Source organism: Drosophila willistoni (assembly GCF_018902025.1).
Source record: "Drosophila willistoni isolate 14030-0811.24 chromosome 2L unlocalized genomic scaffold, UCI_dwil_1.1 Seg196, whole genome shotgun sequence".
In the NCBI taxonomy this organism is placed as follows: domain Eukaryota; kingdom Metazoa; phylum Arthropoda; class Insecta; order Diptera; family Drosophilidae; genus Drosophila; species Drosophila willistoni.
The window spans coordinates 3,193,269-3,209,096 of NW_025814048.1; the positions used below are offsets into that span (position 1 = coordinate 3,193,269).

Below are 15,828 nucleotides of genomic sequence, written 5' to 3' on the forward strand. Positions count from 1 at the left end.
ATCTTGAGTGAGGAACTGAATTTCGTTGACTTCTTTGTTCTTGCATCTTCTAGAATTTAAATTACATTATTTTGCGCACTGAATGGCGCCACCGTAATTTAAGACGGCGCCACTGTGCTGAAATCAGCTGTTGGTTACGAATCTGTGTTCTGTGCAAGAGCAAGATGTTTGGAAAAGTTTTAAAGTTATTAAATGGCCATAGAACGCATAATCTTCTACTGATTAATGTACGTAACCTGAACGCCGCCAGCCAAACCCATGGAGCAGTCTCCGCCACGCCGCCGCCCCCAACCAGTGAGGCCGAACGCCAAGAGGAGACGTCGCAGACGCAATCCCTGCAAAAGTCTCTGCACATTGCTGTCATTGGAGTACCCAATGTGGGAAAGAGCACGTTCATCAACAACATTATAAACCATAGAGTAAATATTTGAAATATTAAGACAAGTTGCAATCTTCCAAGACATCTACTTAATCCCTCAGGTTTGTCCCACTTCGGCCAAGGTGCATACCACACGCAAATCACATTCAGCCATTTGCACAACGGGACAGACACAATTGGTGTTTCACGACACTCCCGGCTTGGTGACACAACGCGAGATAAGAAAGCATAATTTAGAGCAGAGCTTCAAGAGCTCCTATCGCCATGCCATACAGAACGCCGACGTTATCGCCGTAATGCACGATGCCTCGAATAGTTGGACACGCAAAGAATTGCATCCAACTGTTTTGGATACCTTGAAGGCGTACGCTAATCTGCCAAGTTTTCTCATACTGAACAAGATTGATGTACTGAAATCGAAGCGTGTCCTTTTGGATTTAATCAAAACCTTGACCAATGACACGCTTACGGGCAAGAGATCGACCAAGGGTGTGCCTGTGCGAAATGATGTGGAGCAAGTGGAACCAGCCGTAGACACACGTCTAAGGCAACGTACAACCAATTGGAGTCACTTTCACGATGTTTTCCTAGTGTCAGGCTTAACTGGAAATGGTCTGGATGAGTTGCAGGACTATCTGCAGGACTTGGCCAAGCCAAGAGCGTGGAAATATGCCTCAGATGTTCATACAGATGCCAGCCCCGAAGCCCTAATTGTGGAGAGCGTACGTGCCCGCCTGCTGGACTATTTACCACAGGAGATACCCTACAATTTAAAATGCGAGCTGGAATACTACAGCGTGGAGAAAAGTAAGTTGAAATGGGGGCCCTAAACTGATCCAATTTAAATTTGTAATCCTGTTCCAGATGTCATTTATACTTCGGTTCAAGTGCAGTGTCCCACTCAACGCATAGAGCGCTTGATTTGCGGTGAATCTAATGGCAAACTACGACAAATTACGGAACGTGTTACTTCCGATTTGGTGGAGATGTTTGGTCAGGCTGTTTCTCTGACCATTTCCACATTCGCGACGACAGGCAAGAAATCAAATTAACGTTGCTCTATAGTATCTATTAATTTTTAATCAAAACAAAATAAAAGAAAAAACAACTATAACAATTTCAAGTGCTTAACCAGTTTGTCCACTTCTTCGGTTGGGGCTGGTCCCAGACCTAGTACAGTAGCAGTTCCCGCTTCGAGTTGTGTACGTCCAGCGTCCCGTACCAATGCAGCCACCATTTTGGCTTCCCTTCCTTTGAGTTGTAAGTCCTCCAATTCCTTATAGTTCTCCACCCGTAGCACAATCTTTGGCTGGCCCATGCGGCACCAATATTGAAGTAGAGCACTCTGTTCCTGGGATCCCTGGGCCGCATTCTGATAGCACATAATTGCGGCATGAGCGCATTGTGCCGCCGTCTTGCCCTTACTCATTTTCAGATCCCCACGTACTATCAGAGCCAATTTGGTGGACGTTGGGACACTGGAACTTAGTAGCTTCCGAAGAAGTCTACTTAACATTGGCATATTTTTTACTCTGCTGGTCCACATACTTTTGCATGCAGGCCTTGAACTCCTTGACCTTCTCCTGGCACATGCGCCAGTCCCCCGTTTCCGCTATACACTCTTGCACCTTGTAATGTAGATCGATGCAGCCGGTCTTTTTAAGCATCACCTCGACGGGATCTTGCTCGCTTTCCAAAGCTCCGGGCATGTTTCACAATCCCACAGGGTTATGTAACGGCTCCGCTCGTGGCTACTCCTCAAAATTTGTGCGTTTTATTTTGATCTAGAGCGTTTAGTGTATTTGGATTTTTCCGAGTTTTGCAACTTTGAAAATATTTTCACCAGCTCAGAAAACAGCTGTTTCCCCCACTATTTCCGTCGAAGCGCCCCACTATTTGAGCCGTTGAGTCCAACTTCGAACCGATAATCGATAACTTCCATCGGGAACTGTGAAATTTGAATTTTAAGTTCTTACAACACAAAAGAATTCATTAAACTAGCTCATTTCATTGTGAAAGTCTAGTGGAGACCATAAAATAACAATTATTTTTAGATTAAGTTGGGCACGTTTTAAAGTGTTTGACTAATAAGAATTGTCAAGGTTACAAAATAAATTCAGCTCAAAGTGGAAACGTTTTGATTTATTTTTATTGGCAAGATGCGTTTCTTTTTGCATTTAGCATGTTTCGGTAAGTTCTCCTTTGTATTATTGTGGTTTGCTCTAAACGATTTTTAATCAAAATCGTTTGAAAAGTATATTTATATCTGCAGGATTCGCCAGATGACCTTGAATACAATTTCGATCCTATTAAAGAAGCCATAATTGCTACTGGAGATTTCTTGATATATGCAGGTGATAAATTATGGAATGTTGAACTGCTGGGAGAGCTTGGAAGAATTAAACCATTTTAAGAAAAAAGAAGAAGAATAATTGGTTTTTAATGGCAAATTAACTTGGTGTTGCCTGGGAGATATTCATTTCCGATTAATAACGGTGCATTTTTCAATTGCATAATAAAGAACAGTCCATAAAATATCAATTATATTGACAACAGCGTGAACCTAATCCAAATTTCTACGGGAAAATAAAATATATACAGCTGAAATGCCAAGTTGTTTTTATATTTTGTCAAAGTCATACGACAAAATGGATTTTCAGTTAATTCTATTCACATTTCTGTGTAAGTTAACATTTGGAGTTCATGGAATTTCTAGTTTTAAATACTTTGTAATTACTTTTTATAGTTATAATTTATGTGGAAACAACTACAGCAGACTTAAAGGAACTCGAATCCATTGCCCATAATATTGAAAACGCTATAAAAAGTACTGGAAATATACTTCAAAATATTGGTAATTTTTTGTGGAAAGCTGGAACGATGGGAGAGACGTTTGCAGGAATGCAATTAGCTGGAGCAGAATAACTAGATGTTTTCTTATTCGATAATTAACAGTCAAAAATTTCATTTTTAATAACTCTTTTCTATGGAGAACAGTCCATTAAATTTCAATTATATTGACAACAGCGCGAATCTAATTCAAATTCCTACGGTTAATTGTAATATATACAGCTTTAAATCGAAAGATTTTTCATATTTTGCAAAATTCGTGCGACAATATGCGTTTCCACTTTATTCTATTTTTGTGTAAGTTAACATTTCTAATGTTGTGTATTTTCTGTTTTAAACTAACTGCTACTTATTTTTGAAAGCTCTATATTTTCTGGTTTCAACTAGAGCAGAGGGCTATCTCGATTCCGTTACCAATTTATTTGGTAATCCCATAACTGGTGCTGGAAGTTTAGTTAAAAAAATTGGCAATTATATATGGAAAGCTGGCACAGCGGGAGAGATGTTAGCAGGAGCTCAATTAGCTGGAACAGAATAACTTGGCGTTTTCTGAAAGATCTTTGTTATATTAGAAATAGAAATTTCTTTGTCATCCTTTAATTACACTCTTCTATTGGTGAATAGTCCATAAAATATCAATTATATTTACTACAAAGTGAATCTAATTCAAATTCCTACGGTTAATTGTAATATATACAGCTTGAAATGCCAAGATTTATCATATTTTGCAAAATTCGTACGACAATATGCGTTTCCATTTAATATTATTCACATTTTTGTGTAAGTTAACATTTCTTTTTTTGTGTATTTTCTATTTCAAACTAATTGCTACTTATTTTTGAAAGCTCTAATTTTTCTAGTTTCAACTAGAGCAGAGGGTTATCTCGATTGCGTTACCAATTTATTTGGTAATCCCATAACTAGTGCTGGAGATTTAGTTAAAAAAATTGGCGATTATGTGTGGAAGGCTGGAATGGCGGGAGAGGTGTTAGCAGGATCTCAAACACTTAAAACACAATAACTTGGCGTTTTCTGAAAGATTTTCGTTGAACTAGAAATGGATATTTCTTTCTCTTCCTTTAATTACACTCTTCTATTGGTGAATAGTCCATTAAATATCAATTATATTGACAACAGCGCGAATCTAATTCAAATTCCTACGGTTAATTGTAATATATACAGCTTTAAATCGAAAGATTTTTCATATTTTGCAAAATTCGTGCGACAATATGCGTTTCCACTTTATTCTATTTTTGTGTAAGTTAACATTTCTCAAGGTAGTGTATTTTCTGTTTTAAACTAACTGCTACTTATTTTTGAAAGCTCTATATTTTCTGGTTTCAACTAGAGCAGAGGGTTATCTCGATTCCGTTACCAATTTATTTGGTAATCTCATAACTGGTGCTGGAAGTTTAGTTAAAAAAATTGGCAGTTATATATGGAAAGCTGGATCGGCGGGAGAGATGTTAGCAGGAGCTCAATTAGCTGGATCAGAATAACTTGGCGTTTTCTGAAAGATTTTCGTTGAACTAGAAATGGATATTTCTTTCTCTAACTTTAATTACACTCTTCTATTAGTAAATAGTCCATGAAATATCAATTATATTGTCTACAGACTAAGGTCAATCCAAATTTCTACGGTTAAATGTTATATAAACAGCTTGAAATGAAAAGATCTTTTTTATATTTTGCAACAGTCTTACGACAATATGCGATTCCATTTAATTTTATTGACTGTTTTGTGTAAGTTGATATTTGTAATTCACGTAATTTCTATTTTTAAATAATTTCTACCTATCTTTGGAAGTTCTAATTTATCTGGAATCAACTAGGGCACAGGGAAATCGTCTCGAAAACGCAGCCGCTGCCATTGAAAATGCTGTAAACAATGCTGGAAATGCATTTAAATTTCTTGGCGACAAATTGTGGAGAGCTGGAATGCTGGGAGAGATGTTGGCCGGACATCAATTAGCTCGATACAATAATAAAACAGGATGGAATAAGGTTGAAAGTAAATCATAAATAAAAAAGTCTATGCAAACTCACCGAACCGAGTTTTAACTATGAAACCGTTCAAATTTCAAAATCCCTGAACAATTTGCTTCTTAAAATGCTCGATTTTCCCCCCAAAAAAGACAGATTTACCCCAACAACATTTTGAGTAAAAGTCTCAACTGTTTTTTATTTGGCATTGATATTTAATTCAATTTTTCCAACAAAGCCATATCATTTAAATTTAAAGTTTGCTCTGGGATTATAGATTAAATTTTATACGATTCCTACTTGAAATGCCTCGTGACATGTTCAACTGTGAAATTTCACTTTATATTGGTTATAAAATCTTCTTTAAAAAAAGTCAATGAAATCTTAATTAATATGGTTATTAGTTTACAATTTAAATTTGCTACGCTCAAATGTAATAAATACGCTTCAAGAAACATCAGATTGCTTTATTAAAGATTTGTAAATCAAGATGAAATTTTGTCTACTGCAATTTACATTATTGGGTAAGTTATTTTCAATCAATTTCTCACTTTAAAAGTAATTTAAATGTTTTTTTTTTGTTTTTTTAAGGCTTATTGCTTGTGCAATTCACTAGAGCTGAGGAGGATGGTCTTGCGGGGACAGTAGAAACCATTGGAAATGCCTTGAACGCCGGTGGAACTTTTTTCAAAGATATTGGCGATATATTGAGTCAATTTGGAAAGCTGGCAGAAGCTATTAGAAGTCGCCATGCGAAACCGCGCGAGCTAGTGTTTTTAAGAAGCCCACCCGAAACAACAATTCTCCCACCAAAACCAACAACAAGATCACAGACATCAAGTACCCCACCCCCACCCCCAACAACTCCACCACCACCCCCGACAACTCCACCACCACCACCGACAACTCCACCACCACCACCGACAACTCCACCACCACCACCGACAACAAGTCTAAAGACAACTAACCCCCCAAGCCCCCCAACTAAGCCAACGACCTCTCCTAGCCCACCAACTAAAACAACAAGTCCCCCAAGCCCCTCACCCAAAAAAGTCCCCCCTACTCTACCATCCAAGAAAACACTCCGCTCTATCAGCCTGCAACCCAAGGCAAAACCCAAGGTAAAACACCTTGGCCCTATGATCATTCCGCCCAAGGCAACACTCGCCCCTATCATCCTTGCACCCAAAACAACACTCCGCCTTATCAGGCTGCAACCCACGGTAATACCCAAGGTAAAACCCCTTGGCCCTGTGATCCTTCCACCCAAGGCAACACTCCCCCCCGTCATCATTCCACTCAACGCAACACTCCCCCCTAATATCCTACCACTCAACGAAACTAACGCATCCAAGCTTAAAGTAGTAGGATTCAAGCCATTGGTACACTTAAGTACAGGTCATTAATAAATAAATTGTCGCTTTCTTTCTAGAATTTTCAGATGTGTCCAATTGATTAGAACATTTTCATCTTAAAAAATTTCAACGTTTTATGATTTTTAGCTTAGTCTACGTGGCCATAAACTTCATTCATAATTCATCTTTGGTTTAGATTTATGGGTGTGTGTGTGTGTGTGTGTGTGTGACACATTTGTTACAGCGGTTACACGACAGTTAAAAGGAAAAGCCTGGGGGGCAAACCCTTGTTAAAATTAAACACAAATTTGCATAATTCGGTTGCAGCAACTGTCGCAAGGCATTAACATTTTTGGTGTTTATTTCTTGTTAATTGTTGTGCTAGATTTCACTAGATTTTGAAGGCATTCCACCCAACCGACCCACCAAGCGACAGACGGGCTTGTTTATGGCAAGTTTTATCCTTTGTCTACATTTCAGGTTTTTTCTTTTTTGTTTATATCGCGGATGCATTATTCATGAAAATGTCTGCGGCGCGTGGCCATCACAAAGAAACACATGTATGTATGTCTATGTGTGTGTGTGTCTGTGTGTGCTTGTGTGGGGAGTAACTGCGACGTTTTACATGACGCACTTACCAAGTGTTGGGCAACGCAAAAATATGGTTTGTAATTCATTTACATTTTAAGCTTTTTTGTATATGCAAATTGCGTCGCCATTTTAGCTTACTTCCGCTTCCTGTTCCTGCTGTTTGGCAGTTTTACTATTTAAAAATAAAACTTTGAACAAACTCTTCGTTGATAGGTAGAAAACTTGTGTTAATTGCCACAGTTGGCCGCAAAAAAAGTTTTCTATTTTGTGTGAAATTCCTTTTCATTGTTGCTCAGGAATTCGTAAGGCTCTTACATCCTTTTGTCTGTCAATTTTCACTTATTTTTTGTTTGTGCTCGTTTTCCGGATGGCTATCAAGTGCTCTTAACTTAATACCCATCAGATGGGTGAAACGTATGTCAGAGAGAGGAAGAGAAAGAGAGAGAGAGAGGGGTAAAGTTAAGAGAGAAAGCACAGACCAAGTCAAAAAAAGGAAATGGTGCAGATGAAAGCAATTGAAGAAATATGAACAAAGAATGTTAAAGAAACTGCAAACAAAAATTCTTTTTGTCAAGAAAATGCATTCTTTCTTTAACTAGCTTAAAAGCACAAGCTTAGTTCCGTTCATTAACTAATGCTGATTGGAAATACATATATAAAAATGACTTCCTTCATCATCATTATATAATTATTTCAATGGGAAATTCATTTTTCCCACGTAATCATTTTCTAACCAACCAAATGGATTGTTAACTAGAATTATTCAAAGGGAAGCGAAAAGAAAATTGGCTGATTTAATTAGTTCTGACCTTTATTCCCATCCATCTTTATCTCCCTCTCTCTCACTCTCTCTCTTCTTCTTTCTTGCCACTCCTCCTTTATGTTTGAGGCAACAATTAGCCAAAAAACTTTGTGGGGCAACAACAATAACAAGACTTTTCCATTTGTGCTTGCTCATTGAAGCATTTTCGAATTTTCAGCATTAATTTGTTGCAGTTAATTATTTATTTAACATTTTTCCCTTACCAAAAATACCAAAAAAAATAAAAAAATGTTCTACTGTCTGTTGGTTTTCTTTTTGTATTTGTGTGGTTTGTATGTTCTTTTTTTTTTTTTGTTGTTGGGGTTTGTTAATTAACAATGGGAACAACAAAAAATTCTTGGCATTTTACGCCTACGACTCGTAAATCATTTAATTCAATTTCTTTGACACGCACAGAATTTATTATGGAATTCCAAATGGCAAATCAAATTTGGTTAGACATTTATATTAACCACACACACACACTTAAATAAATGCTAATTTCATTTGGATATTTATCCAAAAATAGCAGATGAAATTAAGGAAAAGTCTTGTAAGGCATAAATGCAAGAAACTTATATAAATTTCATGTTATGGTTAGTCTTTAAATCCCAAAAATGAATAGTCAATAGCTTTTCTTAGTTTTACGATTACTTTGCTGGGTCTTGATACAATTTAAACTAAATTTTAACAAACTTTGTTACACAGTGTAATCATTATTCACTGCCATATTCAATTCTAATGCTTTAAGTTAGTCAAATGACCAGTTGACAGCTGCTTTGGGCTTAAAAGGTTATTACTGACTGTGTTTTGGCTTTTAAAAGTAGGCCGAACATGCAAAACATGAATAGGGTAAACGCAGTCGTCTAAATACATATATTTTATGGGTCAAAGACAATTCAATGGGTCAACTTGAGAGCATTTGTGCAAATAGATCATAATTTTGATATAAATACGAGCATTGCATTTGACTAGAAGTCAGTGTGTTATTTAAAAGTCTATTAGATCGAAACTAAAATCGATTGATGAACGATGAATCTATCCGTGTTATGGCTTAATCTACTGCTGGTATCTTTAATGTTGCTGTTCGTCCTGCCAAGTGTGGAGCCAACAGTTCTCCTTTGGGCTTGCTTATTTCGTTTACAAGTTTGTCCATTCCGTACAACAACAACTACAACAACGAAATAGTCTAATGGCTAAAATTGCATTTAATTAACTAATAACGAAGACGATTGCCCGATAAAGCAAGATAACTAGTTTTTAGGAAAAATATACTTACTAAAATAGATGTACGAAATGCCACTTTAATATTAAAATATTAATTATAAAATCTACAAAATTATGTGTGTGTCTATCAAGGAATTCAACAAACTATACATATAATAAGGAGATAAATGTCCTTCGGCATTCAGAACTAGTGTCTCTATAAGCTAAAAGGGTTCTTCATGTTAATCTAAAACCGAAATATTTGATTATGTCATTTTTTCTAAGTAGGAAAGACAACTTTTGCCTACAAATATGATTCAAAAGTCATAAATTTTGTGCTATTCATTGCTGTGACTGTTTAGCAAATATGAAAACAAATACATAGTGTTGCTTTTCCTTCCGAAAAAAACCGAAATCAGAAAATCTTTTAATACATGTAAATTATCAATTAGTCATTTAGTATGTATAGGTAAAATCAAAGTAGGCCAAAAATTAAGAATCAAGTAGTCTGCTGCGACTATTTTTCCGACTGCTGCTTTCGTCGACTTCCGAATTTGGCCAATAGCAACAGTCGGAACAGTTCCTAGAATTAAAATGTATAACTTGGCTGTTGCTATCAAAGCAATCTGTTTCGGGTTTTTGCTATTGCTGCTGCTGTCGGGTTTTTTGCTTTCGGATTTTTGCTGTTTGCTGCTGCTGTCAAAATTTTCTATTTCGGTTATTTGCTGCTGCTTTTGCTGTCAGATTTTCTGATTTCGGTTTTTTGCTGTTGCTTTTGCTTCGACTGTTCATAGTTTCCGAAGCAGAAGCAACAGCACACAGCAAAACTGTTGACAGTTTTCGAAGTTTTCAAACCTTGGATTCAACTTTCATTACAAAAATATTAAAACAAATCAAAAAAAAAAGTAAGGATTTTCGAATGGATGGTTCAGCTGAAATTGAAAAACTTAAAAAATCCTTCTTGAATAGATTTTTTCCACTTCCACGTGTATATTTAAATAAATTTATATAAATAAAAATGTTGACAGGGAATATCTTACTTTGTACCGATTGGTTCGAAATATTTAGCAATCGGAATGGGAATGGAATATTTTTTTAAAATTCTGAAACAATATGCTGAAAGCCGAGGCAAGTAAAATGTAACACATAATCTTATCTGATCATTATGGTCCTTTTTTTTTATATAATTTCAAGCGTTTTTTGTCAAAAAGTTTATCAAACAAAAAATAACGTATACGCAGGGGCGACAGCTAATGCGACAATGTTGAAAAACAAGCATAAGTAGAATTATAATACGAAAAACTTAAAAAAAAAACATGAAAATATCAAAAATTTTGAAGGATCATAGAATAAGCAAGACCAAAAACTCTAAAATTCTTCTTTTGGTATTTTTCAATATTATTCATACACTTCATATCCATCTATTTTGTCCGACGGCAAATACAAGGAGTTAGTGATCAAAACAAAAACAGTTTAATTTTCAGACTCATGTATCCAAGTTTCCACATATTCCCGACTTTATTCCATTGGCAACATATTGTAGAATCATGAAAAACAGGGGAATAAGTAAATATGGGAGTAATTTTGCAACATTTGCATTAGCCGCACTTATGTACTTCCTTATGTATGTGAAGATCATCTGTGTAAATACATCATAACTTCATATAAATACGAACTCGCCCTTTCATAGAAGTCAGTAAAGGTCTCCTCACCATGAATCCATCAACTCTTTGGGTCTATATGCTGCTTGTCTCCATGTTGTTGCTGTCCGTTGTGCCCAGCACTGAGTCTACTTTCCTTCTGTTTGCTTGCCTTTTGCGTGCCCGGATATGTCCATTCCGCACAACAACCGCGGCATCCAGCAGTTCTAGTGGATAACAGTTATCAGAAACATCAAGGATATAACTTTGGGAACGTTTTACTAACATTATGTAAACAATATTTAAACTATGAAACAAGAGAAACGTGCCACTCTAAAATAAATACAACACAAATAAAGCAAAAACTATCTTTTTTCATGAGATGAATAGTTATAGGCTATAGGGCCCAGTTGTCAGCTGTCTTATTGTTAGACTGTAGGGCAGAAACTACGTCAATCCCTTCATGAAGATTACACAACTTTACAGTTAAAGGCTGATTATCTGTGCAAATAGTTGATATTTGAATATAAATACGATTTAGCCAGATCACAGAAGTCAGTTAAGATTGCTTGCGCTTTCAAATAGGTAAAACTAAACGAAAGAGGAAATCAATTCAACATGAATTTATCAACTCTTTGGGTCTACTTGTTGGTTGTTTCCACGTTGTTGGTGTTTGTTGTGCCCTTCGCTGAGTCAACCTTTCTCATCTGGGCATGCAGATTTCATTCCCCACTCTGTCCATTCCGTAGAAGAACAACAGCATCAACAGCAACAGATTCAAGCTCAACATCAACCTCAACATCAACCTCAACATCAACATCAACATCAACAACAACATCAACAGAAGACCCTAGCAAAGGCTGATAAGAACCCAAACAGTTAACGAAAATGTAGTTTCTTAATGCACTGTCTTTCTGAAAACACATTAAAATTTGATAAGATATATTTTTTTTCCACACTTCAATTTGGCATCGTACATATTTACTTTGTTTCTTGGCCAGCTACCGGAAATGACTTTGTGCTGTCGTCTTGAGTCCCGCGATAGCCATCTTTAGTTGTTGTGGTAGTGGAAGAATCATGGAGGATCAACTTTGAGTCTATTTAAGAATTACATTTCGAAATCTTACATATTTCGGTTTGTTATGGTGAAACATTCCTACAATTCCAAGTGATCAATTTGAATTTTAGTTCAAAATTATTGGCTGAAAATAGTTTGGCACAATTTCTTCTTTTGTTTAAGAACTATTGACAAGAAGTATTTTAATAAGAAAAAACTACTTTCGAAAATTTGGTGCACCTATTTTTAAAGTGTCGTTCCACAATTCAAAAAATTTGTAACACAGTGTTATCTTCCATTGTTGTGCTGTCTTAGATGGAATAGACCCTAGTGCATAATCCCAAAGACAAACTACACCTTAAAGGTATTTCATCTGTATAAATACATGATAGTTTGCTATAAATAGAACCATTCAAACTTTACAACAGTCATTTAAAAACCAAACGAAAGTTGAAATCGATTTATCGAAAATTCATTTCAGCAATTTGGGTCTTTATATTGGTATTGGTTGTACCTTTAACCGAATTCAACTTTACCCAATGGGGTTCCTTAATGCATCAGAATGCAAGAGCACCAAATTCAACAACAACAACAACATGATCCATCAAGGACTTATTATCAAAAATATATGTAAATAACAATCAAAATGTAGTCTTACATCAAAATTTCATTACATTACAGAGTATTATTTTTCCCTCCAATCCAATATCAAGTTAGCAAGCCCAAAAAGTGGAAAAAGGCCAAATTCTTTTAATATAACAATTTATTTTAGTGTGGACTAACTGCCAGGAGTGACTTTGGGACGCCATCTTGAGTCTGCCATTTTAAATTTTATTTTTATTTTAATTACATTTTATTTTATCCAAAAATATTTATATTTTATTTTAGTATTTCTTTTTAAAATTTGTAAAATCAGCCATTTTCGTAATTTTATATAGCTCAGTCGTTTTGTTTAATTCTAACTAGAACTTCAAGTGCTGCACAATATGATTCAGTGTTGTAAAACCGCTTAAAAATCACAAAATATTAGAATAGTTAGCAATACGGTGATCGTGGAAAAGTAAAAACTATATTGAAATGAAATTAATAATTCATATCAATTAATATTCATATAATAACACATATTTTTCATACTAAAACTAATACTAAACAAACCGTTTAAAGTTCCACAACTTGTGTATTGGTTATTTCTTGCCTACTTTTCTATAGTGTTGTAAAATTCAATATAAATTAAAACTAGCTTTTTCTGCTAGACTTACTCTACCCACAAGACATGCTGGAACTTGAGCCTTATCTAAAAGATGTTGTTACACAGTGCTAACTTTCTCTAACAGCTTTCTTAGACCCAATTGATTCCAGTGCACACACTAGAAAGGCACGTGCAATTCCATAAACATGCCTTTGAGGCATCATCTGTGTAAATACTCCATTAATTTGATATAAATACGACCTTGCCGTTTCACAGAAGTCAGTTGCTACTCTGAATTTCTGCTGTAAGTTGACTTGGCCCCATAGACGATTCACAATGAATACCTCAAAGTTTTTGACTTACCTGTTGCTGGTATCCATGCTGCTAGTCTTTGTCCTGCCCAGTGCCGAGTCCTGTTTCCTCGTTTTTGCTTGCTTGTTCCGTTTGCGTGCTTGTCCATTCCGTACAACGACAACAGCCTCATCATCAGGGTCGTCATCATCATCTGGTTAATAGACCATTGCAAGGATCTACAAGAAACAACAACGGAATTCATGACAACGACAGACGATCAATTATAAGTTAGATCTATATAGAAATACCTCCATATGTGCCTCTAATATATAAAAATATATACAACATTTTGAGCAGAATTTATTTCCGGGTGGGTGCTAATAATTTTGTGCCCATTACTTTCTCAGTGTGGGAGAAAGATTATATAATGCTTATAAGTAATTGCACAACTTTGTATATCAAAGACAAATATTGTCCAAGTAAATATTTAATATTTTAATAAAAATATGGCTTAGCCATTAAACAGAAGCCAGTTGTTGTTTTGTAATTTCTCAAAGTTGAATAACTAAAACACAGAAAACAGATCAATTAACTTTGGTTGAATACAATTCTTAAATACTAAACTATATGCTAAATGGAACTAAAACTTATTCAAGTTAATGTGAATAATTTTATTGTATTTATTTTGCAGTGTAACATTTAATTACACTTGACACCATTTTGACTTTTAATTCATTTGGGACTAATTTCAGTCTATAAATAAATATTGGGAGCCAAAAAATCTTCCTCTTCTTCATCGTCATCATGGTCTGAACTTAATTGACATTCAAGCAAAGTGTTTTACTTGCCACCGAGTGACAGCAATGAGATACATCATCCATTGAACCCCCATGAACCAGCAGATGGACTCAAAGTCAAGACAAATAGTTGCCAATTCTTCGCTCCTTCAACTCCTTTACGCTTGGCTGAATGCTTAAGTCAACAAACAAGAAGGAACAGGCAACAGGAGCAGAATAACTGGGAATGAAAGTCGAGTGCAAAGTTTGTCATTAGTTATTTTGCACTAATTAAGTGCAAAGCGCATTAAAGCCTAACTGAGTGCGTTGTTTTTTTTTTGTTTCCTCAGAAATTACGTGAGTTGGTTATGTAATTTCAGCTCTTTATACATAAATAGGCGTTCATGGTAAAAGAGAAGCCTTGGCAGGAGCAGGAGTACGACATTAATGGATTTGCACAGCCGCCACAATGAACGCAAATTGTTAGAGTATTTCTCTTCTTTGTCCCCTCCAAAAATGGACCATGGAAAGTGTCGTATTGAATTACTCCAAAATGTTGTTCAAATAGAAGACCCACTCAGTTGCCACCTTCCACCCAATCCGCAGTCGGAGACCAAACCGAAAACTGTGAAAGTGTGGAAATTGTGACGGTGATTTTGTGGAAATTTAATGGTCACCCCTGACCCAAGAGTTTAGAGTGGGTTACACAAAATTGGGTACATTTTGACGCAATTTGTTGTGCTCTTATGTATGAGTGTGTGTGTGTGTGTCTGTCTGTGTAGGATGTTGAATGTTTGCCTCCAATTGCCTGAATTCAATTTCAATTTCAATTGACAGAACTTTGCGGGAATCACGTAATAAATGCTCTTTCATAGAAACAAAGAGGAGCTCTAGAATAGATAGTAATCCCTTATGAAATGAAGTCCCTTCGACAGCTGTTTCGTTAAATAAACTCAGAAATTCTTAAATCTAGAAATTGAAATATATATACTTAAATTTCTGAATAGTTTTGTAGGTCCTTCTGTTGTTTCAATTTCAAATGATTTAACTAAGCTCACATACTCTCTTGTGGAAATTAATTAAAGTTACTTTTGGGCCACTTCTGTTACCCATTCTAACCATAGTTGAAATAGATAAATGTCTGTATCATATATTCTTGATAATGGCATCTATAAGAGAGTGTAAAACTCTGCCAAATTTCCACCACAATTGCTCCATTTTTCTGAACTCTCTACATTAAATGACAAGCAACAAGCTCTCTGTCCAACTTCTCTCCTCTACATACTTTACGAGTGTGCGTGTGTGGGTGTGGGTGTATGTGTGTTCACATTAAGCCTAGAGGCAAAGCCAAATTCCTAAGTGAACCCAATCAACAAATGAAATTTGCAAGAGCATTCAAATGTGGAGCCTTCGACACAAGCGGAGCAACCAACTGGGAGGAAAGGACCAACCCATCTATGCAAATAGAGCTATTTTGCTTACAGGGATCAAAAATTAACATTTCATCAGGCAGTCAGTCCGTCAGTCCGCCAGTCAGTCAGTCAGCCAGTCATTCAGTATGTTGGCCGCAAAAGGGAAATATTTTTTTATTTTTACTTTGTATTTTTTCTTGCTTCTGTTTGACAAACGAATCAAACGATGCCTTGGGGTTGCATGGGGGTAAGGGTAAAACAAACTCAAGCAGAATGAAAATTTCATTTCAAAGT

At 36.0% G+C, this 15,828-nt stretch overlaps 5 protein-coding genes and 1 long non-coding RNA gene across 12 annotated transcripts; 4 read left to right on the plus strand and 2 right to left on the minus strand.

The window, feature by feature from the left end:
• Positions 1 to 115: 115 nt before the first annotated feature.
• Positions 116 to 1,510, plus strand: LOC6640091 (GTPase Era, mitochondrial). The gene is made up of 3 exons (XM_002063570.4): positions 116 to 419; positions 481 to 1,186; positions 1,244 to 1,510. Exons 1-3 carry the CDS (start codon positions 165 to 167, stop codon positions 1,429 to 1,431), a joined length of 1,149 nt encoding a protein of 382 aa, XP_002063606.1. The 5' UTR covers positions 116 to 164; the 3' UTR covers positions 1,432 to 1,510.
• Positions 1,440 to 1,901, minus strand: LOC6640090 (peptidyl-tRNA hydrolase 2, mitochondrial). The gene has a single exon (XM_002063569.3). The coding sequence runs from the start codon at positions 1,899 to 1,901 to the stop codon at positions 1,488 to 1,490; it is 414 nt and encodes a 137-aa protein (XP_002063605.3). The 3' UTR covers positions 1,440 to 1,487.
• On the minus strand, positions 1,885 to 2,244 carry LOC26530044 (cytochrome c oxidase assembly factor 4 homolog, mitochondrial). Its single transcript, XM_015178934.3, has one exon. The coding sequence runs from the start codon at positions 2,086 to 2,088 to the stop codon at positions 1,885 to 1,887; it is 204 nt and encodes a 67-aa protein (XP_015034420.1). The 5' UTR covers positions 2,089 to 2,244.
• Positions 2,245 to 2,359: 115 nt separating this feature from the next.
• Positions 2,360 to 6,646, plus strand: LOC111518364. 7 transcript variants are annotated; one of them, XR_006953971.1, is made up of 8 exons: positions 2,361 to 2,569; positions 2,635 to 3,061; positions 3,126 to 3,526; positions 3,592 to 4,009; positions 4,075 to 4,506; positions 4,578 to 4,972; positions 5,037 to 5,736; positions 5,804 to 6,646. It is a non-coding gene; the product is annotated as an uncharacterized LOC111518364 (long non-coding RNA). The 7 variants fall into 7 exon arrangements; XR_006953970.1 differs by having other exon boundaries at positions 4,583 to 4,972; XR_006953969.1 differs by having other exon boundaries at positions 4,075 to 4,486; positions 4,553 to 4,972.
• Positions 6,647 to 8,992: 2,346 nt separating this feature from the next.
• LOC111518377 lies at positions 8,993 to 9,255 on the plus strand. Its single transcript, XM_023174917.2, has one exon. It carries the CDS (start codon positions 8,993 to 8,995, stop codon positions 9,146 to 9,148), a length of 156 nt encoding a protein of 51 aa, XP_023030685.1. The 3' UTR covers positions 9,149 to 9,255.
• A 1,620-nt stretch (positions 9,256 to 10,875) lies between these two features.
• On the plus strand, positions 10,876 to 11,187 carry LOC26529575. The gene has a single exon (XM_015178913.3). It carries the CDS (start codon positions 10,880 to 10,882, stop codon positions 11,042 to 11,044), a length of 165 nt encoding a protein of 54 aa, XP_015034399.1. The 5' UTR covers positions 10,876 to 10,879; the 3' UTR covers positions 11,045 to 11,187.
• Positions 11,188 to 15,828: the final 4,641 nt, after the last annotated feature.